Source organism: Dama dama, chromosome 11, assembly GCF_033118175.1.
Source record: "Dama dama isolate Ldn47 chromosome 11, ASM3311817v1, whole genome shotgun sequence".
Taxonomy (NCBI): domain Eukaryota; kingdom Metazoa; phylum Chordata; class Mammalia; order Artiodactyla; family Cervidae; genus Dama; species Dama dama.
The window spans coordinates 38,245,958-38,272,452 of record NC_083691.1 but is presented as its reverse complement, the minus strand read 5'-3'; the positions used below and the strand labels follow the sequence as shown (position 1 = coordinate 38,272,452).

General features: G+C 40.8%; 1 protein-coding gene across 1 annotated transcript; it reads right to left on the bottom strand.

The window, feature by feature from the left end:
* Positions 1-512: 512 nt before the first annotated feature.
* BMP10 (bone morphogenetic protein 10) lies at positions 513-7,560 on the bottom strand. Its single transcript, XM_061156246.1, has 2 exons — positions 7,227-7,560; positions 513-1,453 (listed from the first exon to the last, which is right to left on the bottom strand). The coding sequence occupies exons 1-2, from the start codon at positions 7,558-7,560 to the stop codon at positions 513-515; spliced, it is 1,275 nt and encodes a 424-aa protein (XP_061012229.1).
* Positions 7,561-26,495: the final 18,935 nt, after the last annotated feature.

Below are 26,495 nucleotides of genomic sequence, written 5' to 3'. Positions count from 1 at the left end.
TGAAGAGATGTAATAGCTCCTAGGATGGTTAAATTCTTGGTGCAAATTATCTTGATGTAAATCTTACTCAGAGAAGAGGTCATCGAGACCTTCCCACTGGTTTTTAATATATACACATTTGATGGTGCATGTGAGTAGAATCTGCCTCTATAGCCCCAAAAAGGTTGATAAGCTTATCTATGTACACATATACATACACAAATATCTACCTCTCTCGACACTGTATTTCTGCTTAGCGGTGTTCCTTTTGAATCAACATAGAAGGCAAGTAGTGTGGGCTTGCCCCTTGTGTTAGAGATGGCATTGCTGGGACATGGTAAGTCCAAAGAAAAATAGATTGGAAGGGACTCGACTGTAGAGTAAAACATGAATTTCCTACAACAAACTGACCTGTCAAATTCCCTAAGGCAGCAAGCCTCTATGATCTGTACACCCTTATTAAATAATCTCATTAAATAGGAACACAAAATATACACATTTACAGTTATTAAATAAGCCACAGGATTCCTCTCCTATCTACAGCCACATTCAGAGACAGCCATGCCCTCATATTTAAACTTGTAGGTGACGACGCCCTTATCTAAATAGAGGATGGAGATGGGCTCAAGCTTGGTGGGCACACAGCAGGCTTTGGAAGCCTTCTGGGAATTCTTGAGGTGGACCAAGGCCTGGATAATCGCATGCTTTGTGGGGGTGAGATGCTCTGCCAGGGGGTAGTTGCAAACACCGCGACATTCATAGGCTTCATATCCAGGCGGAGCGATGATCCAAGAGTCCCAGCCAATCTCCTTGAAGTCGATGTAGAGCGGGGTCCTCTTGCAGTAGTTTCCTTTTGCATTCCTTCTGATGCGGGCGGTGGAGTCATAGATGATATTCGACCTCATCTGCAGCAAAGCCTCTTCCCCAGGTCCATTGGAATAACCGTCCAAATCCAGATTGTCCATCTCTGGGAATTGCTCGTGGGCGATCATTTCATCCAGTTCCTCTTTCCGCTCCTTCTCACTGCTTTGGTCCTCGGAAAACACAACAAGCAAAGGATCGTGCTTATTCCGGGCACTGGTGTCTATTTCCAGGTGTCCCCTGCCAAGTGTGTCCTCTGTTTCGTGTTTGCTCTCAATGTGGACCTCCAGCTGGTGGGTGGACAAGCCTGACTTTTGCCAATGCTTGATGGCATCAGTGACATCAAAAGTCTCCCACTCACTGTTGGTTCCATAGATCTCCCCTGACACCAATACCAGCATGCTTCTTTCCCCTTCATGGTCCTCTTTGCTCTCAAGTACTTCAAAAATGGTGATTTTCCGGTCCACTCCTTCATATATCAGGCGGTCTCTTTGCACCAGGGTGTACAACCTGAGCTCAGCCATGATGATGTCTTCATGGTGAGGGATGGATACATTGAAGAGGAGAGGGTATTTTCGGAGTCCGTTAAAACTGGCTGGTTGGGAAAACAGATCTGGAAAAAAACAAAAAAGGAATCAGATTTGCAGCATGTAGCAGAGATAAACAGATGCTTATTTATGCAATAAGCACTCCTGTCCATTCTCTCCACACAGAGAGAATGAAGGAAAATCAGTGAAAACAAACACAGAGTTGGCATTCTCTAAGAGAAAGTACTGAAGGTCAAGCATTGAATGCTAGACCACCATAAGCTACCAGGACTAAAATGGAAACTGACCCCTTAATGAATGAGAGAAGATACACCCAGCCTGGTTCCCATAGCTTATCAGTCACAGAGTTATAAAACTGGGAGGGTCCTTGGAGATTGTGCAGGCAAAACTTTTCTAACCAGTGAGGAGTTATCAAATGAACTGTATGGTGGTTGTTCTTTGCTTGAAACTTTTCAGAGATGAGGTTGTCATGGCTTTTCATATTTGTACTTATGGATGGAGTCCTTCACATAGTCAGGGCCTTCCAGAAAAACATCCCTTTAGACCAGGGGTTTGTAAACCTGGCTCATGGACCAAATCGGCCCTGCCACCTGTCTGTTTTTTAAACTTGGCTGAGGGCATATGCGGAGAAGGCACTGGCACCCCACTCCAGTACTCTTGCCTGGAAAATCCCATGGACGGAGGAGCCTGGGAGGCTGCAGTCCATGGGGTTGCTAAGAGTCAGACACAACTGAGGGACTTCACTTTCACTTTTCACTTTCATGCATTCGAGAAGGAAATGGCAACCCACTCCAGTGTTCTTGCCTGGAGAATCCCAGGGACGGGGGAGCCTGGTGGGCTTCCGTCTATTGGGTCACACAGAGTCGGACACGACTGGAGTGACTTAGCAGCAGCAGCAGCAGCAGGCATATAGGGTCTTAATTCCCTGACCAGGGACTAAACCCCCACTTCCTGCATTGGCGGGCAGATTCTTAACCCCTGGACCACAAGGGCAGTCCTGCACCACCTGTTTTTTGGAAATAAAGTTAACCCTGATAGAGGAGTTGGTAAAGAATCCGCCTGCAATGCAGGAGACCCCGGTTCGATTCCTGGGTTGGGAAGATCCTCTGGAGAAGGAATAGGCTACCCATTCCATTATTCTTGGGCTTCCCCTGTGGCTCAGCTGGTAAAGAATCCACCTGCAATGCAGGAGACCTGGGTTTGATCCCTGGATTGGGAAGATTCCCTGGCAAAGGAAAAGGCTACCCACTCCACTATTCTGGCCTAGAGAATTCCATGGACTGTATAGTCCATGGGGTCACAAAGAGTCGGACACAACTGAGAGACTTTCACTATACTATACTACTCATTTCTGCATTACGTTTGTGGCTACTGTTGCTCTACAATGGCAGAGTTAAATAGTCTTAACAGAGATAATATGGCCCACAAAACTTAAAATATTTACTTATCTGGCCCTTTACAGGAAAAAAAAAAATTGCTGACCCCTGCTCTAGATACCAAAGCCTAACAAGTTCAACGAGATAGCCATAACACTAAGGGGAGTCACAGCAGTTGAATCTGGAGTGTGTGGTCCTTTGTAAGGAGGGATGGGGGGAAATGAACCTTGAGGGTGAATTGGTTGCCTTAATTTTGCACTTGATTTTGTGCATATAGGAAGTATTCAGAATGTTTATGAAATAAAACTTTAAAGATCCCTTAGTTTTAGAAGCACACTTCCAGATATTACCATGTTGATTCCCTATATGAGAATTTTATAGGTGTCCAAACCTTGTACACTTGTGTATTAGTCGCTCAGTCACGTCCAGCTCTTTGCAACCCCATGGACTATAGCCCGCCAGGCTCCTCTGTCCATGGGGTTTTCCAGGCAAGAATACTAGAGTGGGTTGCCATTTTCTTCTCCAGGGAATCTTCCCGATCCAGGAATCGAACCCAGGTCTCCCGCGTTGCAGACAGACACTTTACCATCTGAGCCATCAGGGAAGTACTTTGCCCCAGGTAGTACCTGTCTATGAGGAATCCCTAAAGGCATCTGTCATCAATCAAAGTGTTCCATGATGCCAAAGATGCTAAGGATAACCATCTGAGGGGGTCTCCATCATCTGTGGCAACCTTTTCCCAATTGTATATTCAGCTCATCATTTCTGTTAGGTCCCTATGCCAGATTGTACTTTTTAATATTTAACTTGATTTTATTGTTTTCATACTAACTTTTAGACTTGTCCTAAGCAGCTCTATTCTTGAAACGAGAGGTTTGAGGTGATAGTTGTGTGGGTTTTTTTTAATCCACATTAACAAAAATATCTAATGATTTCGCATGATTTAGAGCACCTCTGGGCACCACCCAAAATCTTCTCATACACCACCAGTGAGAACTACAGGTGAATGGAATGAATTTAAACTCTCTAGCTTGGCTCTCAAAACTAGACTGTAATCAGGTCTTAATCTGTTGACCCAGTCATAGCTCCCATTCTTCGCCAGCAGCATGGAATATTGCAAATTATCAATTAATATTTGTTGAAAGATTAAACAAATCTTTTAAACAAAGTCTCTTATTTAAAGTAGACTGATGTCTTCACTACTTGCCTAAACATTTCTTTGTTTTACTGTCTATTGCACCTTAGATATGTTCTTCTGACCCTTGAAAAGGTCTACTCCCTCTTCTCCACCTCTCTAGCTGTGACCTCTCCCTATGGGACCGTCCCTTCCTCACCTCCCTATCTGGAAGTCCACTCCCTTCTGGGTAACTTGAGTACTTACTCTGTATATCTCTCCTTTGACCTTGCCATTCGTGTCCTTGTTTTTCAGTTGTCTTTATAAGTGGATCCTCCTGACTATTAATAGATTCACATCCTACTGTCAGGTACCACAATTTACATTCCCTTCTATGCCCCTAATCTACTGTGATGGAGGTAGCACTTTAAAAATATTGATGAGTTGATGTTTCTGGGCATCAAACCAAATTGATTATGGGCATGATATGTGTCCTTAATATATCAAGCAATTTGGTAGTTGTACGCCTCCTCCCACCCCCACCATAGGAATGGAGGAAACTTCACTCCCCTTGGACAGGAAACATGAGAAAACCAAAAATAGGGAAATAGACTAGTGTTCTATCCACTTAAAAAATGCACACAATAAAAGCTCACTGTTGAGGGAGGAAGTGTTTACAGAGAAGCACAAAGGAAATTTCACTGATGGTGCATATGATCACATTATCTGAATGGTGATGATGGTCCCGATGGATGTTTACATAAGTAAAAACCTGTTAAATTATACACTTTAAATATATGAAGTTTATTGTATGTCAGTTATGCTTCAATAGAGCTGATATAAAAAAATAAGTTCACGGTGCTTGTGCAAGTATAGTAATAGTGGTGTTATATTTCAGGCAAGGGAACTAAGGTTTGTTGAGCAAATTCCATGTGCCAGGTGTTTTGCAAACTGTTTTATCTAGCTGTTACAATGACTCTGTAATGCTCCTATTGCTCCTCTGTTCATCTGATTCTGGAAGAAATCAAGCCTCAATGCAGAGAACTGACTTTTCCAAGATGAGGTCAAAGCAGTGGTAGGAAATAAAGTCATGTTTTTCCACCTTGGAAGGGGCTCTTGTTTTTCCCTGATCAGTTAGATGTAGAGCAGATTTTATTCTGTTTTGTTGGTCTTTGCCTCTTAGGGAGTGGCACTGAGCAAACGGCAGAGAATCAAAGATAGACAATAACAGCCAACAGAGTGAGCGCAGTGAGGGATTCATGACCTTGGGCTGTGCATTTCACCTGGGGACTGACAGAGGTGCAGGCAGCATGGGTGTTCACTGAGAGGTTTGCTCCCACCCTTGCTGGTCTTCAGTAATAAGAAGTTCTGAAAACTTCACTTTCTGACCTAGATCATCCAAATCCTCCACAAAAGTGAGAACTAAAAAAAACTTTTTTCCCCAGGGGTGCAAACATTTTCCCACCCACATTCTGAGCCAGCTGCCCAGGGATCAGTAATCAGAAACATTAGGAAGGCTTCTTAGGGAAGGAGGTTGTTTATTTTCAATTCAGACTGACCCAGAATGAATCTGTAGTTTCAACTTGTCATTGTCATTATGTTACTAAATGTTATGAAGTCACATTTCCAATGCTACTAAATATTTGAAACTGGCAGTCACCTACATTTTAAACCAAATAGTTTCTGCAGGACTGAGCAATACTTATTCAATACTTCCTCCAATGCCTAGAATTTAAGGAACTCATTAGCAATAACTGACATTCAAAACTTCATATCAATTGTGTACTTTCTTACTCATGACCTCTTTGTGAAATTACTCAATGTGTTATACGTATGTATGCGTGTCTGCTAAGTCACTTCAGTTGACTTCTGCTAAGTCACTTCAGCCGGACTCTTTCAAACCCTGCGGATTGTAGCTTACCAGCTCCTCTGTCCATGGGGTTCTCCAGGCAAGAATACTGGAGTGGATTGCCATGCCCTCCTCTAGGAGATCTTCCTGACACAGGGATTGAACCCATGTCTCTTAAGTCTCCTGCATTGGCAGACGGGTTCTTTACCACTAGCGCCATTTGGGAAGCCTGTTATGTAGGTATATTATTCTCAATTTACAGATGAGGAAAAAAATGGGATTCAGAGAAATTAAACTAAATATCCACATCTATTAAGTCAACCCTGTCTCAGAAATCCAAATTCTGAGCTACTACCTTTTTTGCTACTACCTGTTTGCTTTTAAGAACATTTGGCCAACATATACCTAAACTGTCTTTTGTTCCTGGCTAATGACTATAAAACAATAATTGGTAAATATGAGAGAATTAGTTTTTTTGGACCCACAGCTTTTACCATAGATTCTAGAAAAAAAAATTTTTTTTTGATTACTTGCACCATATTAAACAAAGGATTAACTTTCTAGGTCATTACATTTAGTACTGAATAAAGATCTAGTGGGAGAAAACACACTTTTCCCATGATATCTAAAGTTTGTGCATTATTCTTCATAAAGACACAGAATAAACTGAATCATTAATTGGGCATGAACACTTTCTGGAAATTATAAACAGTGCTTCAAGGATATACATGCATGCATGCTGTTGGTTCAGTCATGTCTGACTCTTTGCAACACTATGGATTGCAGCCCGAGAGGCTCCTCTGTCCATGGGATTCTCCAGATAAGAATACTGGAGTGGGTTGCTGTGCCCTCCTCCAGGGCATCTTCCCCACCCAGGGACTGAACCCACATCACCTGCATTACAGGCAGATTCTTTACCACTGAGCCCTCAGGGATATACATGTCACATCAAGCAAAACAAAAACTTAGGAAGAATCTCTAAAATATAAGTTTCCATCCTGTTTGAATATTTTCTACATCAAGTCACAAAATGAAAGCTCAGTCAAAATTTGAGTGAAACATGAATCATAACTGTGTATTTTTTTTTTTTTTCAACCTTTTCATTTGAAGTAGAAATTCACAAACCTGGAGTCAATTAAAAGCCAAATGGAACTGAGGCCTATCTGGAAAATGACAAAGGTATAGTGGTAGACCAACATCAATATTTTTTATTACCTGCTGTCAAAATTGAAATTTTTCAAAGTGCCAATTATGATAGTGAAATAATAAACACTTTAAACACTGGATTAAAAAGCTATTCTTTAATACCTTTTAGTACTATCTGGAAAATGACCATAAAAATAGTATAGACCAAAATGTGCATTGCTTTGGAATATCTGTGTATACATACCCCTATATAGATGTCTTCACTCTTATCTGTATTATTTCCATGCATTGTAAATTTACCCACCACTTCTGAAAACTCAAAGCCAAATTTTATCGGTAAAATCTCCACTTACCTTCATTCTTGAAACTCCTGATGATGTTGGCAGACGGCATGGAGGTGCGATCTGTCGCGAATTTGTTGTAGAGCTCCAGCATGTACTCTGGTGGGTCAACCTTGGCCGAGTCCTGCGTGGGGATGTCAGACAGGTTCAATGTCTTGAGAAACTCATTCTTCATGCTCTGTAGCAGTGTGTTGAAGTCTACACCATCTTGCTCTGAGAAGACATCATCGAAGAGGGGCATGTCTTCTTCCAGGGGCGACTGCTCCAGACTCATGATAGGGTTGCCAGAAACCGAGTGAACCAGCAGGCATGAGAGAGTGCACAGCTGCAGGACCACGGAACCCATGACTCTGCTCCAGCCCCCAGGCCAACCCAGGAAGGTTTAGCGCTCCTGGGGCTCTAAGTGGCAGTTTTATCTCGCGGAGCATAAATGTCTCGTGTCACTGGAGACAAGTTTGGAAACTTCCCCTCTCTCCCCCTCCCCCTTACCACTCTTCCTCTCCCCCCCCACCAAAAAATCAGGTTGCAGTAATTGGATAACAAATCCCCCATAGGGGCCTAGCCTTTCTTATCTCCCTAGTGTAAACTGCGCACCAGATTTTGTTTCTATCTTGCAATCCTTTTTTCTTTTAATGAGCATTTTGTAAACATTTCCACATTCTGACACTGGCTAAGAGATAGGACAATTTTCTCCTCACAAAGAGTCTGCTTCTCCTTTTAATTCACTTCCTTTTGGCAGGAATGCCTGAATTCTGCTTTTACATGGTTCGGTTTCACACATGCATAAAATAGACATTAGGAATCTACAGGATACACATCAATGGTGATACGTATTAATGCAAGTGATGGGGTTTCATCCTCACATAAGCTTTTCTGAAGAAAGACAAAATAGCCAACATTTCCAAGTTAAGTTAATACATATGAATGATCTTACATAAATCGTTGGAAGCTGACATTATTAGAAATGGGAAAGTATAAACTTCACGGGCAATAGCCTTTTTCGTACAGATTTGATCTGGCTAAAATGGCTTTGGGAAAATAGGGCAAGTGCTTCATTATGACAGCAACTAAAATTTAGTAGGTGCTTTCCTACGAAGAGGCATTGTACTAAGTGCTTTGCATATATCACTGAATGTGCTTCCTATAATAACCCTACTATTATCCCCATGGCCTATATGGGTCACTAAGTTTCGATAAGTTGCCAGAAGTCACAAAGCTACAAAGTGATAGAGCCAGGATTTGAATCCAGGCAGTCTGACTCTTATGTAACAAGAAAACAATCAGACCATTTAACCAGGTTTCCCCAAGTCTGGGCAGAGGCAGTTTAGCCAGGCCAGGCCGGCCTTCTCCAGGGAGTCCAGTCAGGAGAAGGCAGGTGACTGTTTGTAGCTGGATGTGGTGCTCAGGTCCTTCACCTGTGTGACAAGTTACTAAAAAGACCACAATCTCTGCCCAATCCATCCTTATGGTTAAATCAAATGACCATCAAACTGTTCAAGTAAAAGCTTGCAAACAAAGGTGAAAAGTGCCAAATGCCTTGGTCTGAAAAACAGTGGTGGAATTGATTGTGTGTCTGCTATAGGGAAAGAGAAGTCAAAGTCATCCCAGTTTTCAACCCTAATTAGTGGTGGGAGCAGCATGCAGCCATCAGGGTAGTTCTGCAGACACTCCCCCGGGGTTGCTTTTTCTGCTGAGGCATTGGGGCTGGTGTCTCTCTGACCTGTTCAGGGCACGCCTTGGTTCAGGGGGATCTGCATCTATGTATTTGGTGCCCTCAAATAGTCTTAGTTTCTGAGTTACATTTTCCTACATTTCCCCCAATTACTATCGCATCTCTCCTTTTTTTCCTCTAGGTTCCCTATGGTTTATTATCTTCTTCTAATTCTTCCCCCTCTTAAAAATGCAAATTTTTATAGCAGTGTTTTTTTTTTGAACTACCAGAGAAAAGATCTGTATTTTGAGGGGATAAAAAAAAAAAAATCCCTCAACAAAATCAGTCATCTCTTTAATAGTTGTGGATTTGATTCAATGCTCTATTTCAATGAAAGCTTCTGCCCCTCCATTAAAAAGACAATCGTAGACTGAAAATAGATTGGAACCTGAACAGGTCCACAAGTGAGTGAGTCCAAGGGCCATATTCCATCCCACGGGCTTTACTGTCAGGCTCCTGACAGCATACCAGCAGGGCCCCTATATGACACTCTGCATTGAAACCAGCGCCCGTTTATCTTCACACACACACACACAAATGTCAGCGCACACTCCAAAACTCTGAATGGCAGGCATGTGCGTCTAACTGCCTAGGACAGCCGAGTAAGTGGTGGTACTTATAATCCGGGTGCGCTGGTTTCAGATGTCAGGCGGAGAGACAGGCCTCCTGCCTTGCAGAGTTCTGGTTCTGAACATTCTCAGGGCTAAGGTGTGCAACTGAGATTTCACTGGCTTCCCTGTACTCCGTGTTAAAGTATCAGTGGGGTTAAATATTTGGACCCACTACCCCATCACAAATGTCTAACTTTGGGGTTGATTTAAAGATAGAAGTGAAACTTTTCCTGGTGGCTCAGATGGCAAAGAATCTGCTTGCAATGCAGGAGACCTGGGTTTGATCCCTAGGTTGGGAAGATCCCCTAGAGAAGGGAGTGGCTCTAGTTTCCTTGCTTGGAGAATCCCCATGGACAGAGGAGCCTGATGGGCTACAGTCCGGGGGGTCACAAAAGAGTCGGACATTACTGAGCAACTAACACACACAAAGATAGAACAGGAAAATGTCTACAACCACATCTCAATGCCTATAACTTCTTGGAATGCAAGGTCCTTATGCTTCTCACCTGTGCTGGGTAGATAAGGCAGAAGACTGGACTTCAGGCATGAAAGAAGCATACACAACTTCCTCCCTCTTCTAGGCATCTTACATTTTAGCTACAGAGTCTCTTTATTACCACAGTTTTCTCGGGCTTTTCCTGGTGACTCTCTAATGACTCTGAAAAGTCCAAATATCTCCACATTGCTTTTTTTTTTTTTAATTTTTATTGCAGTGTAGTTGCTTTACAATTCTGTGTTACTTTTTGCTGCATAGCAAAGTGATTCAGCCATACATATACATATATCCCCTCTTTTTTGGATTTCCTTCCCTTTTCAGGTCACCACAGAGCACTGAGCGGAGCTTGCTATGCCTTGCAGCAGGTTCTCATCAGTTAGCTATTTTATACATAATAGTGTGTATATGTTAGCCCCAATATCTCAATTCATCCCACCCCACCTCTTTCCCCACTTAGTGTCCGTATATTTGTTCTCTATGTCTGTGTCTCTATTTCTGCTTTGCAAATAGGTCTGTCTGTACCATTTTTCTAGATTCCTTATATGTGTTAATATATAATATGTTTTTTTCTTTCTGACTTATTTCACTTCTGTACACATAGTCTCTTCTATTAGTTTGCAGGTATGATAATAAAATTGCTTAGGAAGATACACATATAACAGGTCCCAGCCAATTAAAAGAGATACTAGCAGGATCCCAGGGGCCCAAACTTCACCTCTTGAGCTCTGAATCCTGGGGAGATCGGGGTGTAATGCTGAGGAAGGAACTTGGGCAGCAGCTATCCACCAACCGGTGTGGGACTATGATGATAAATTTTAGCATGACATAGTACTGCTATCCCACGTATAACAGGTGAATCTAAGTTCTGCTGAAAACTCCTCAGCCAGAGCTCTGAAAATTACATGCTGTTAAAACTTGCAAGGTCAACAGGAGGATGACAGCTTGCTCTGTTCACTTCCATGCATACTACTAAATCTACTCTCTGGCTACCTTTTTTTCTCCCTCCCAGATGGTGTCTACTGTACCAGATGTAGGAATTCACTGAGGGGGGTTGGGTGCCTCTGTTCCCAGGGTGGGTTTTTCTCTTTTGATGTGGTCTGCCCAGGACTTCCTTCTAAGATTAGAAGTTGCCTTGGCAGTGGTATTTCTCATTAACTCCATAGGCCATAGTCCACTTTCCAGTAGGAGATGTTTACCCTTGCCTCTACTGACCCCTCAACAGTTAGATGGCTGCTGACCCAAGGTTTACCACTGTGCCAAGTGCTTCTCATGCCCTAACACACAGGGGCCAGTGCCTCCACTCAACTTTTCCATGTAGGGTATTTCAATGTAGGGTCTTAGGTCCTTCCTTCAATAACCTTCCACCTGATCCCTTCACTCTCCAATGAGGCCTAGAATGTGAATCATCGTCAGTAATTGTTAACAATTTTAAAAAATGCAAGCCTTTGTAATAGTCTTCCATTCAACAATTTCTTGCATGTACCTACTATGTGCCAGGAATGGTTCAAAAACAAAACCTGAAGGAAACGTACCAAACCCCTGACCTTGTAGAGCTTACTTTTCAGTTGGAGGGAGAGAGACAAATACACAAATCAAGCAAAGTGCCTGTTGGGTGGTGATAAGCATAACGGCAAGAATCAAACTGAAGCCAAAGCATATGAAGAAGAGCCAAGGGGGAAGGGGACCGCTGTCTCACTGTTAAGGCCTTACTGGAGGAGGTGAGGGAGTCAGTTGGGTGCACCCAGAAAGCCCATGGAGCACACACAAGGGGACTGCATGCAGAGGGAACAGCTCATGCAAAGGCTCTGAAGAAACAGGATGCTTGGGAGGCTTAAGCATCAGGTCAAGATGGCCATAGGAAGCCAAGCCAGGGGGAGCCATATGATAAGGCCAGAAGGAAATGGGCTGGACCAATTAGAATGTCATAGATTTTTTTTTAATAGTCATACTGTGCAAAGACACAACTTGCCTCTTGTTTTTATTTTTCACTGACCGCTTCATCTTAAGTGTTTTTCACATTGGCATATACTGTTTACAACCATTCATTATAATAATTGCATAATTCCATTGGGTAGAATTTCCATAACCTGCAAGAGGATTTTTAAAGTAGCAAAGGAAAATTTACAATTTTTTTAAAGCGTAAAGTCATTGGACATTTAGGTTTCAAACACAACTGCCAACATATTCCAAGATTGAGAGCAGTCGTTCATTTATTTGCTTACCTGGAATGTAGGTCCAAGAAAAATGCAGAGTACTTAAATCACATTTTTTTCTTCATAGAATACCACCAGTCTCAGAAATACTTGGAGACTGTCTGTGCCACTTTGCCTCTTGCCTGGATTATGGTAGCAGGCTACCAGCTTCTTCTGCCCTCAACTCCTAACCATCTGTTCTCACTATGATAACCAGATCCTGATATGATATTGTATCATCACTCCTTTCCTCACTCGGATAAAAAGACAAAGTCTCACAAAAGTCCTCATGACCCTCCACTGATGCTTTGACATCATTGTTAGTTGCTAACTCCACCCTGAAGCCAATGGTCTTCTTGCTATTCCTAAACACTGCATGCCTGTTCCCATTTTAGGGCCTTTGTTCCCTCCACCTGAAACAAGCTTTCCCCAGTAATCCACATGGTCCCTCTCTCACCCCATTCAAGTCTCTGCTAAAAAGCAACCTCCTCCATGAAGCCTACCTTGACCACTATTCAAAATGGCAGCTCATTCAGCAATCCTGAACCTACCAACCCTTCTCCAGTGGTCACTTATCACCTCTCAACATAAGATATAATACAATTTATTGATATAGTATACTCATTGTTTTCAGTCTGTCTGTCAGTCTGTCTCTCTTTGCCATCTGCTCCTCACCCCCTAGCTAGAATATGTGTTACAGAATGGCAGGAATCCTAGTTATGTTCCGTGATATATCATAAGTGCCTAGAGCTTTTCTTTCCCCACAGTGGTTAATAAATAGCCACAGTCACTCAAGAAAAAATGATATCAAACACCCAAATATCTTCTTCCTGAGACTACTTACAGTAATATCATAAAAACATAAATGCCATAAAAAATAAATAGCAATTATTAAAATTATTATAAGTAATATAATAATATGTAATAATTTTAATATTATTTAAACCATTGTTAAAATGTGCATGTGTTTTCTTGAGACACAGTATATATATCTAGGCTGGTTTATGTTCTAGAATGGTATATAATGGTATTACATACCATTCAACTAAAATGTCACAAAGAATTGGTTTATCATTCTTCTAAAATTTTATTATGCATTGTACTATATCTACAAAGTGTTTATATGAAATATATCAAAAGTTTGAAGACAATAATAGAACAGACACACTCACATACCTACCACCTAAAAATTAGAAAGTGAAAAAGGCCAGTACCTTTAAAATCTCCAGTGTAACCCTTTCCAATTCATCTCCTCTCCAACAGAGGTAACTATCAGACTAAAATTTTTAATTAATCAATCTGTTACACTTCTGTGATTTTACTACAAATGAACCAATTCCAAAAAATATATAGCTTAGCTTTGCATGTTTTAACTTATATATAAATTGAATCATGCTGTATGTCTTTTTCATGGCCTACTTTTTGCACTTTTTAACCTGTAATCCATTGATTTTCATAACTACAGTTACCAGCTTTACAGATATATAAAGATGTGCTTTTTGATTATACTGTTCATAGACACGGGTTATTTCTGTTTTCCTTACTATGTACAGTGTATTATGAGTAATCTTACTGCCAAATTGAAATTGTTTTTCCCAATTCTGTTCATCCCAGCAGGAGTACCTGTTATTTCATATCCTTGCCAACACTTGTTCTGAGGGCTGAATGAGGCTATCTCATCTGTTGCTAGCCCCATTTATTCCCAGGATCCACAACAGAGCAGGAGATAGTCTCTTGGACAAAAGGCATAGTTTATGTGGGAAAGCAAGCACTGTTTTAAGGTATTGTATCAGTTCCCAAAACTCTATAATAAGTGATTCAAACCATGTAAAGCATGGTTCCCAGGAGCCAAAAAAAGAAAAAACTTATTGAAGGGCAGGAAAGGAGACTGATATGAATACAGCACCATTATTTTTTATTATTGCCATGCTGTGTGACGTGTGGGATCTTCGTTTCCCAACCAGGGATCAAACCCATTCCCCCTGCATTGGGAGCAGAGAGTCTTAACCAGTGGACCACCAAGAAAGTCCTGGCAGCACCATTCTAAGTCCATGAATAGGAAGAGAATCTAACAGAGCTGTCAATAAACCCCAGTCACTATACAGATTCAATAAGATCCCAATCACAACCTTAACAAGACTTTTAATTGAACTTGAAAAGATGATCCTAAAACTTGAATGCAGGAGCAAAGAGTTAAGAATAGCTTAGATACCCTTGGAGAATACTATCTACTTCACTTTTTCTGCAAAAATCAAATTGAGATAAAGTAAGAGCTTAATATGAAAAAAGTAATTTTAAACCTTTGTCTTGGTGATACAGAGACTCTTGGGAGAAAAAAAAAATCCTGGGAGAAAAGCTCCTTTCACCCCAAGAGCTAGTGCTTCCTATGCTATCTACAACTGCAGAAGATAAAAAGGAGATAAATGATTGTCCTATCCCCCTTTGCTTAAAAAAAGAAAAAAGCATATAAATTGATTCTATCAAATTCCAAAGTAGCAAAATAGTATTATTATTATTAGCTTTTGAAAAAATGTCACCAAGAGTTCCTTGGAATAGAGTTCCCTAATTACATTGTAAATTGATTTTGTTCCACTGCTTTCAGGAACACAGTTATTCATGGAATGAGACAAGCTTTCCCTGTCACAAAAGATTGCATTATTTGTATCTTAATTCACATTTTCATAGTTCTTTAACGCTAACAAAATATTTTTTGGCATGTGCATCTTAAGGAATCAGTGCTAAAAAGGAAAATGCCCGCTGACCTAGCATATCCTGGGAGTGGCACAGACTGTCCGTCAGCGTGCTCTTAGGCTCACTCGAGGTGTTTGGCAGCTGCGCTAAGCAACCATCCAGAGTGTGAAGACAAAGCAGCAAAGCCAGCCAGGGCGCTCTGCCGCCACCCTGAGATAAGCCAAGCCCTTTAACACCAGAAGCTGCTAAGGTTTTATTCCACACTCTCAGCAAGATAAGCTGCCTTTCACGCCTCACAAGACACTCAGATCTGGAAAGCAGCTCAGAAGGGGAAAAAAAAAAAAAGCTACTCAAATAAGTGCAATCATTTCAGTGAAGAAAATTAGTAGGTTTCAAGTTATTTGAATTGTAGCTTCATGAGGAGCCAAGACATGCGTGTCTTCTAGGCTCTGCAAACATGTGGAGAGAGGAGAGGAATAAACCCAGGGCCCTGAGTCTCTCTCAGTATCAGCCATTTTGCAGTTACATCTGAGCCCCCCTCTGAAAGGTGTCATTTGTCTCCCCATTTTACAGATGAAACTGAGGTTTGAAAGGTCGAAACAACTTGCCCCCAAGTTCATGCATTGGGGAAATTTGTGTTCAATCTCACCCTCTTGGTATTGCTCCCTCTGAATTGTCTGAATAGCTGGTAGTCCACATAGTTAGACTCTGAGAAGGTAAATAGGGCATAGCTCTTTTTACTATGTTTTTACTTCTTTAGGGCTTCCCTAGTGGCTCAGCTGGTAAAGAATCCGCCTGCAATGCGGGAGGCCTGGGTTCGATCCCTGCATTTGGAAGATCCCCTGGAGAAGGGAATGGCCACCCACTCCAGTATTCTGGCTTGGAGAATTCCATGGACTGTATAGTCCAAGGGGTTGCAAAGAGTCAGACACGACTGAGTGAGTTACACTTCACTCTCTTTCTTGCACTTCACAAATACTATATTTTTTGCAGGTTTGCAGCAACCCTGCATGGAGCAAGTCTATCAGCATCATTTTTCCAGTAACGTTTGGCCACTTTATTTCTCTGTGTCACATTTTGGTAATTCTCACAATATTTCAAATTTTTTCAGTTATTATATTTGTTATGATGATGTTACTATTGCAAAAAATTAAGATTTGCTGAAAGCTCCGATGACGGTTAGCATATTTTTAGAAATAAAGTATCCTTAAATTAAGATTTGTACACTGCTGTTTTAGACATGATGCTGTTGCACACTTAATAACTAAGTATAAACATAATTTTATATGCATTGAGAGGCCAAAAATATACATGTGTGACTCGCCTTACTGTGATATTTGCTTTATTGTGGTGATCTACAGAGCCAAATCTGCAGTATCTCCAAGGTATGCCCATATAAAACCTTGACTGTGTGGTTATTCGGGCTTCCCTGGTAGCTCAGCTGGTAAAGAATCGGCGTGCAATGCAGGAGACCCCGGGTTAGTTCAAGCACAGAGTAGTGGACTAGTCTGTACTCTGACCCCTCTGTGGTTTCCCTAAAGACTGCATGAAACGTCTAATATTTTTAGATTTCCTGGGATGGTTCCAGTTTCAAATGTTCTGCCCAGGCACAATATGAGTCTCCTTTCTTTTTTTCATGAAGAAAATACGGTCACCTTACCTGTAGAACCCAGTGTACCTACATTTTGAAGGAGTAACGCACTTTCTTTGAGTGATCACCACCAGGACCTTCCCCAGAGAGCTGCAAGGTCAAGGCAAACCACTCACAATATTTTTGAACTTGGAAGGTGACTGTTACTAGATGGTGACTACCTGGGGGAGGAAGAAGGCATGTAGTTTTATAAGCTTCATCTCAGCCAAATCACTATATGAATGCCACTGCCACAGTCGGAGACGGTGTAACTACCAGAATGTTCCTGAAGTAACTCCTTGCTCCCCAGTTTCATGACTCACTGAGGCAAACCCTATAACTGAGACTCATTGCTTCTCCAAGTTGGGAGGAACAAAGGAGGTCAGACCAGCTGGCCTCAGACACTGCAGGAAGAGAGAAGGAAGGAGAGAGTAACAGTTGAGACCTGCCTTATCGGTGGATAGCCACTTTTCTGACTACTTTCACTTGACAAGTTCAGAAGGTTGCATGCCAGAAGGGCTTCTTGGAGAAGGTCTTCCGTATCAGAGCGATAGCCTAAGTGTCTTGTGACAGAACTGCTGCTGAGCATCATACAGTTCTTTGTGAAATTAGAGTCTGCATGTGATCCATCTTCATTAAATGTCATGCACAGAACAAAGAGAAAAAGAAACTCGAAACCATGAATAAACTTTAGGTAATGTTGCAAAAGCAGATACATTTAGAATCAAATTTTCAGTTCCTAAACAGAAAGGAATGATCATTTTTCCTTAAAAGGTTTAGTTACCTCCCCATGAAAATCTCTTTTTCTGTCTTTCTTTCCATGGTAAAAGGTCAGGTTACAGAGTCAAGCTCCAATCCAATCATATGATGTCATAAGACAGTAATTTAGTTTAAGCAATCCTTACAAAGTGATGTGAATACATGACTGGAAGATGACAAAGTGAATTTTAGATAAGCACCTTCAATTAAGCTTGTTCTGATGTAGAAGTCCAAGGGACCAAAGCTATTTGTTTGGTCTTTCACATACCATCCAAAATTATTATTAGCAAATTATCTACCAAGGTTTTATTAGGAATCACTGGTTAATTACCTCTGGAGAATTTGTGCAGTTAGGATTGAAAACTGAATTCTTTAAACAGCCAATCAAACAGTGAAGTGGAGTTTGGAGTGCCAAAGAATAGCAACATGTAAGACTTAGTTTAAGGAGATTGCTATGGTCACCTGATTCTTACACTCTCACTACATAGTAATCCATTGGCTTGGCTAACATGAAATATCCCTGTGAGTTCTGTTGTAAAGCCAAATGACCAAATCTGTGATAAAAAGAATTCCAAAATATGCATCCCCCAGCTGTTATTCCAGACACAAGAATGGCCCTTCTCTGTTACATGATCAGCATACTTGTGAGTTGTGTCATCTTTCCTGAGATAATGTTAGAATGCCTGTCTTCTCAGACAAGTTGAATGAAGAGGCTGTATTCCATTTATTTATCCCTGGAACCTAGTATGAAGCTTGGCACATAGTACATGCTCAATAAATCAATAAACAAAGGAACATATATTTGATGTGACATCATCACATATTTATCTGCTTTCAGTTTTCTATAGTACTGTAGACAGAACTAGGCTTAAAGATATTCAAGGGAATCTACTTTTAATTAGGGACACTAATTTTCCTAAGTGTCCCCATCTTCCCCAAACTGCTGGTGCATCAGATCCTTAAAGACACTTACCTTTCTTGCTGTCTATCTTCTACCCCATGCCATACCTGCCTACTCTCCCTCCTTGAGGTCTCCTTTGAAAATATTGAGATTCTTTTTTGACTATTTTTCAAAGACTAAGTCCTTGGGAATACTAGCTAGGTCTTGACTCATGAGAACCCTTCCTCCACATGGCAGATGAGACAAAAAAAAGTCTGGGTATCCTCCAATTAAGAAAGCACACCCTCCCCAAGCCACCACTCTCTGTGATAGACCTTCAGGATCAAAGTCTCTGGACCCCTTCTTTTTCTTACTGTGTTCCTATTATAACATTAGTTGCTCGGTCATGTCTTACTCTTTGCGACCCCATGGACTGTAGCCTGCCAGGCTCCTCTGTCCATAGACTTCTCCAGGCAAGAATACTGGAGTGGGTTGCCATTTCCTTCTCCAGGGGATCTTCCTGACCCAGGGATCAAACCTGGATCTCCTGCATTTAAGGCAGATTTTTAACCTTCTGAACCACCAGGGAAACCTGTATTTCTATAGAGTTGCTTTTCTTCTCAAATGGATTGACGTGTGGTCCTCAGGGGAAAAAGAGATTGCTGCTGCCCTTGGGCTCTAGTATTTGAACCTGCATACAGCCAGAAAATGTTCCTCTCCCTGGTCCCGTCCAGCTCATCAGGAGACTGCATTAGGTTTGGGGCAAAATCCTCATAAAAATACAATGATTTTGCCTGGAACATCCCCCTGCTATATGAATGTTGGTCCCTTGAACTTGTGATATCAGGCAGCTCTCTGAGGAATCAGGAATCTTGAGCCCCAGCCAGAATCAACTTATCATGGTTAATAATTTGTCATTCACCACCACCTCTAGAACAAATGTTTATCAAGCACCTACACTATGTAGTGCACAGTGGCACGAGGCTGGCAGTGCTCACAGATATAACAATGAGAATAAAAGGCTGCCATTTATTCAGGTCCTATTATGTGCCAGGCACTGAGTTCCATGCTTATGGTTATTATCTTACCCAATTCTCCCCCAAACTCTATGACCTAGAGTCATTTAAGCCATTGTCTCCATTTTTTCAGATGAAGAGGCTAGTCAGAAAACCAGGAAGAGGAAGGTCTGAGATTGATGCCAGCTTGGTTCAGTTCCAGGCCCAGTCATTCACTCTAACACTGCTCTCCATCCCCAGGAAAGGCTGGTTTGATGGGCTGAGCAGCGTGGCAAAGAACACACAACTGGGAGGAGGAGGAAAAGCCATAGAAAGGGGATCATCTTTGTCTACAGTGAAGGGAGAGAGGAGAAGACTGGTGGAGATCCAGCCACATTGGTGGTGGTAGAAGTTGAGGAACTTCATACCTGACATCCTCAATTTCCTCTGAGAAATAAGAGGCAAAATCATCTAGTTGAGTCAAATTAGTGCAAGGATAGGACAGAGGTAGTGATCATGATGAGGATGATGACAATAATAGCAGCAAATATTTAATTCATTACGTGCTGCATGCCTGTGTGCTAAGTCGCTCCAGTTGTGTTTGACTCTTTGCAACCGTCTGGACCATAGCCCACCAGGTTCCTCTGTCCATGGGAGTCTCCAAGAAAGAATACTGGAGTGGATTGCCATGCCCTCCTCCAGGGAATCTTCCCAATTCAGGAATCAAACCTGCATCTCCTGAGGTTCCTGGATTGCAGGTGGATTCTTTACCGCTGAGCCACAGGGGAAACTCGCATTACGTGCTGACAATGCACTAATTTATTAACATGAGTGATCTATTTTGTGATAGGCACTATTTTGGACTCCAGGAAACCAAAGCTCAAAGAAATGAAATAGTAAAGCCTATCACGGGACAGGGATTTCAACCCTAGAAGTCTGACTCTAGAGCCCAACCTGCTGAAGGGAAAATGAGAAGACCGTTCAGGATACGAAAAAAGATGACTCCTCACATACTTTTCATTTAAAAGATAAACGTTGGAAAACCGGTGATGTAAGAGGTGGTTTGCAGGGGGAGTTTTAGCCTAGCATGTTAGACAGAACATGGGGCAGCAAGGCCAACATGCCAAGGAGGCATTTAGACGTGCAGAAACCAGAGTTCAAGAGAGAAATTAGGTGTAGAGTTTTTATAGCAATAACATATCATATGTGCTGAAGCTCCAATACTTTGGCCACCTGATGCAAAGAGGTGACTCATTGGAAAAGACCTTGATGCTGAGAAAGATTGAATGCAGGAAGAGAAGGGAATGACAGAAGATGAGATGGTTGGATGGCATCATCGACTCAATAGACTTGAGTTTGAGCAAACTCCAGGAGATGGGGAAGGACAAGGAAGCCTGGCATGCTGCAGTCCATGGGGTCGCAAAGAGTTGGATGTGACTGAGCAACTGAACAAATGCATGATGTTATAGTCACCAGAATTTTAACTGAGTGAGTGGTACAATTCAACACACATGTATATATAGATCCCAACGTTCATTAAAGTTAGTAAAATATATCATCTCTGCCCTTAAAACTCAGTTAAATACAACAAATTTTAAGCAACTCCTACAGAATCTCAGTTTATACAAGTAGAATCAGAACTATTTTCATTTTTACTAAAGTTAAGTCTACTTTGAGTTTCAGTCATACTGAAGGAATACTGTAAACTTCGGGTATCTTATCCTGCAGAACTACAGAGCTGTTGGCAAATACTGTGAGCTGCCCTGAAACAATACATAAGTAGAGTGTACTGGTGAAGGAAGTAGATAAATGGTCTGTAGCACCAGAAGTAATCACAGCAAGACAAGATTCTCCATGGAAAGCGCCAGTGAGTTCAACAACAAGAAGAGGAGGAGGACAGCTGTGAAGGAGGCTGCCAAGGACCAGAGGGAGAGGGTCTTGGGGAAACAGGGGGCTTTCCAGGGAGAAGATAAAGATTGGCTCCTGCTTTATTTTCTTTGCTATTTTCTATTCTTTACTTGGTACAGAGCCAACAAGAAGTTAATTTCTCCATTGAAAGAAGTTCTTTCCTTGCTGAATTGTCACTGAGGAAAAGGCCAGGCTCCAGTGTCACTCGTTCAAGGGTTTTATTAAATGAATAAACGTCTCCAGGAAGTAGCTAAAACATTTGAACAGCATCTTTGCTTTCTTGTAAACAGGTATCACCAGACTTTTTCCATCCCTTCTTTCCCATGATCCTCTGTTGACTCTTCCCTATCACTCTCAGCCAAGCCCACACACACTGTCTTGCGCTGCACACACACGGCACGCTTGTTCCCATGCTCTATGGAAGAAAACTTCTACATGACCTTCATCCGCAGGGCTCCCACCAACCAGGCAACCTTGTGGGATTCCCCTTTAGGGCCTCTTTAAATTGCCTTACCCCAGCATCTTAGTGATATTCTGACTTCAGCTATGCATTGAATTCGCAGGTAAATTTCTTTTCTTTTTATTCCTAGGAATAAGTTTTTAAATTTTCAATATTTTATTTTTACCTTTGTGACTTGAAAATATAATTTAAAATGTATTGCCCAGAATCAAACATATTCTAGCCTAGAACTTCCTGATTCTCAGAGTATGACCTGGTCCTCAGAAACACTTGATCTTTGCCCTGAATAGGCAATTTTCTTAAGCCCTCAAAGCTTTACCTTTGCCATCTGTAATGCATGGACAACAGTGTTTAGCATAAGGCTTAGTTCTAATAACTGTTATGAATGTAGATATCTATTCAGCTTGAGGCTTTGAGAATAGTTATTCTCCCTTTTAAATAAAATCTCATTTTAAAATTTGTTCTCTTCTCTGTCTTATATCATGCCCTAAGCTGTGATTCAAACACAGCTTTTGAAAACTACTTAGAAACTTTGGAAAAATGGTTAAATGAGTACACAGTTAACTTATTAATGAGAAGTTTTCACTCACTGAATGGACCTTTTCTTTTTTCATTGGCTGATACAGTCATTAAAATACTCCATACAAGAGAAGGTCAAACCCCAAACTCCAGTGAAGTTCACATTAGCTGTGTCTGAAAAAGGAAAATAAAGTTCATGGAAAACTGAGGTCTGCAAAGCCAGGAGAATTAGGAAGATTCCTCCAGCTTGTCCTCTCATGGCCACGTGGGATGAATGAAGTAACTGGAGTTGATAGATGTAAGGAAGAAAGGGGGCTGAAAAACCCTCAACCTTTACAATCTGGGGTCTAGAACAATGTATTCTCTGGGTTGTTTCTCCCTCCTTCCCTCTTATCCTTTGTCCCTTTCCTCTTTCTTTCTATCTTCCCTCTCTCCCTTCCTCCATATATGCTCTGAATGCTTCAGGTTATTTTTTTTTTTTTTTTAGTATATACATTTAAGTAAAGAAAACTTGACTACTGCAATACTCTCAGTTCACTTTTGTGTCATCACCATAATCCTGTGGAAAAAGCAGGGCACACAACATCATCTTTTTATATAAATAGGGAAACCAAAATGCCCCAAAGTGAAATGAAACTTGTCAAAGACCTCTTACAGTGATCCTGAAAGTCAAGACCGAAATCTAACGGTTAAACTAGGTCTAAGCTAAACTGGGAAATAGGCAGGATTTTTTAAAGAATAAGCTGGATAGCATCAGAACAATAAATTTACTAAGTTGGCTAATGGTTTTAATAATTTCAGTCGTAATACAGATATAGATACTCTACAGAATGCTTGCTGACAGTATTTTAAAAATCGTAATGAGTAATTCAGGTAAAACAAGACACAATCACATCTAATCTCTCTCATATAGAGGACACTTGACATTTTCTTTTTATTAGTCAAATGCCCCATACACACCAAGTATAATGTAATTCCTTCAACATCAGTGTCATTGCTTGAGCCATTTATCACATTTTCTAGACCTCCTCATCTTCACTTTTAAGACATTGGAAAAATCAGCCTGTCACTAGAAAGCTGATCCCAAACACAGACACATTTGGATAACATTAGCTGTCAGTTTTTCAACTGTCCTCAGGTATGTATTTATGACCTATCTAAGGTAATCATCCAATTTATTGCTTTTTAAGCTGATTTTCAAAAGGCTTTCCCCCCCCTTTATATCACTGAGTGGTTGCAATTGGGAAGCATACTTTCAGAAATAATTGTGAGATATGAGTTAAATTCCTTTGCTTCTTTTTCACTTTATCAGTTCAGACAGACCCCAATAAATATCCAACTAAGGTTATCAGGTTGATGTTTTCTTCAAGCAATATTTTACTGGTCAAGAGAAAAGAATTCAGACAGTAATTGTAGCATGAGACTTGTAAGGCCTCAAATATAAGGTGGCCTTCTTGGGGAATGAGGTTGCCTACATGCAACAATGGGAGGACCAGGGAGCTCCAGGTCAAGGTGGAACTCTATCAACAGGATGAGGTATCAACCAGCAGTATGCTCCTGTATGTTTGAGACATGTCTTTACAAGGCCAGAAATAAGGTCTTGCGTCAGTACATACCCATGGTTCTCTCCCTAGCTGCTTTTCTGGCAGACTGAGAAGATTCCAGAGTATCTGTTTGAAATGTTACACATTCATTCATCATCAGAATTTCAGTAGCTTTTTCAGCACCATTGACATTTAGACCTCTGAATGGGAACCATCTCAGAATGGACCATGTATGGGAAAAATGTGGAAATGACAGCCATTCCAGAGAAGGCAAAAATGAGGAGCCCAGATTGGGAACTAATTTTAGTTATCCTGCACACTCCCACCCCTGTCACACTCCTCTGTATCTCTCTTCTCACTGAAGGTTTTGCTCATGCGGCGGGCAGTGTCTGATAGCATTTATAGACATCTTTGTGTTGCTCATCCCATAATGCTTTGGAAGAACTTAAAATTGCCCTTTGGTACCAATTACTTCTGAGAACGATTTGTATCATTCCATTGCTCCCAAATCATTGATAGATGTCAGGATTCTGAAATAGCTGCAGAAGCAGTTGTCAGCACATATTTTACAAACAAAGCTTATAGAGTGGTGAATTCCAATGACGGAACTTTGGGAAAGAGTATTCATCATAAGATGGAGTCAAGTGGTTCACACATTGGTGTTTTATCAGTTGGTGATTGTTGTTAGTAAACTCAGAGGTGTCCTACCAGGCAGATTGCCTCTGCCCAAAGACTGCCTGAATTGGAGATGCAACAGAATTCTGACTGGGGCATATTGGTCAGGACAAGACCCGTTCCGAGGTCATAGATCTCCTCTGATGTTTTGTATTGCTATTCAATTTTCATGAGTATACATCTTATCTCAACTAGTTTATGGTTGGATACTGGGTTTGTTAGGAGCCCATTGGAAAGAGAAGAACGAACTTCATGTGGAAATGAAATTTTTGTTCAGTGGTTTGAAGATTCTTGGTAGTGGTCAGAGATTACTGACTAAAGGGAGCCTTCATTCTCCCAGAACCTCTGAAAACAAAGTCAGATGCAGATGGGGCTCAAGCAGAGATGTTACAGCATAAGGGGACATTGTTCTATATCCTTTGGAATATAAAAGAAAGATATGAAAACAATTTAATGCTTTGGCATTTTTATTAGCATTCATCATTCCCTTCTCTGCCCTCTAATTTTATTAAGCACCCACTATTTGCTACAAATTTGGATACAAACCTTTCCATAGCCACTACTTTCTCTTATAACTCCTTTAATGTTTCCTATAACACAATATTTAAGAACATAACTTTTTGTGTTACACAGACCTTTCTGTGTGTCATATTGAACACAGTAAGACCACTGATTGACCATACAAACTTGAGTTGATTACTGAACCTTTCTGAGATTCTTTTTTCTTATTTATAAAATACTGTGTAAAATAAATATGCTTTTACACTTAAAACTAATACAATATTGTAAATCAACTATATTTTAATAAAAAAGAAATAAAAACATAATGAAGACCAAAATGCTACTTACCTCATAAGGTTGTTGTGAGACCAAATGAGATAAAGCCTATAAAATATTTTTAGTCCCCTATGGGTAAATGGTTAAGATTCATTATTGTTATTTAGTGCAAGTTTTTCTTATTTGATTAGATTGAGCCATTTGCAATTGCCACTTTTGCAGGTTGAGATGGTAGAATACTGGTGGTTCATGTGATTTAACTTCATGTACGGTTGTGTTTTCCAGATAGGCTTACGTTTGTTGTGATCAGAGTTAAGGAGACTGATCTTCTTAATAGTGTACATAAGGAAAGGATTGTGGTGTCCAAAGACTGGAAGTCCAGGCTTATAATTTTTATTCCAGTCATATTATACTTTGTATATTTGAGAATTTCTCTCAAGGCTTTCTACATTGGAAATGATTAATAAATACTAGCATAATTAATTCACATAACAAAACTTTAGGAAATAGTAAACTACTTGTTAAAAACCAGCCTATATTCCTTAGTTGTAACATCACAGTTCTAATACCTAAGATCAATTGACACATCATTTCAAAAACTTGAATAGCAAATATGTATGACTTGAGTTGACCTGGTTGAGTTTGCAAACTAGATCTATCATACAGAAACCATTTCACTTCAAATCAGTGGTTCTTGATGAAAAACAAAGCTGTGCAAACCATAGCATGAAAATAGTTGTTAAGGGTGAGGGTTTCAGTCATATGTCTGTCCCCTCTCCAAAAAATGAAAAGAGATCCCAGATCAGGAATAAAAAGAGCTAAAAATTACTGGGCACTTTCTCTCTCTCTCTCCAGACAAGGATGAGAGCACCATGAGAAGCCAAAGGAAGCTTGGGATCCTCACACCCCACCCCACACACTAATCCAGCCAATGCTGTCAGATCTAAAAACGACCCATGATTATAGATGCAGCTTTGGTCCCTAGTCTGGGTCCAGAGCAAACAGTTCAGTGATGGCTGTTTTCATGCATGATTGTTGGATGTATCACAGGTGAGTTCTACTGAAAAGCCTAGGTAATACATATAAATGTAAGTTTAAAATATGAATCCAGAGAATGTTTTTAAATACATAGAGACAAAAAAGAAAAATTAGTGGTTGCAAGGGTATGGGTGGTGGGGTGGGTGGAACTCAAAGGTGATGGCTAAGGGGTGCAAGGTTTCTTTTTTGTGATGTTGAAAAAGTTCTAAAATTGACTGTGGTCATGTAATCACACAATTCTCTGAATACACCAAAAGCCATTAAATTATGTGATTTAATTGGGTGAGTTATATGGTATGTGAATTGTATCTCATTTAAGATCTTTAGAAGGACAAATAGGAAAAAAGAAAAAAAGAAAGCAGAATTTCATTTCACAAATCTTTAATCCTACCATG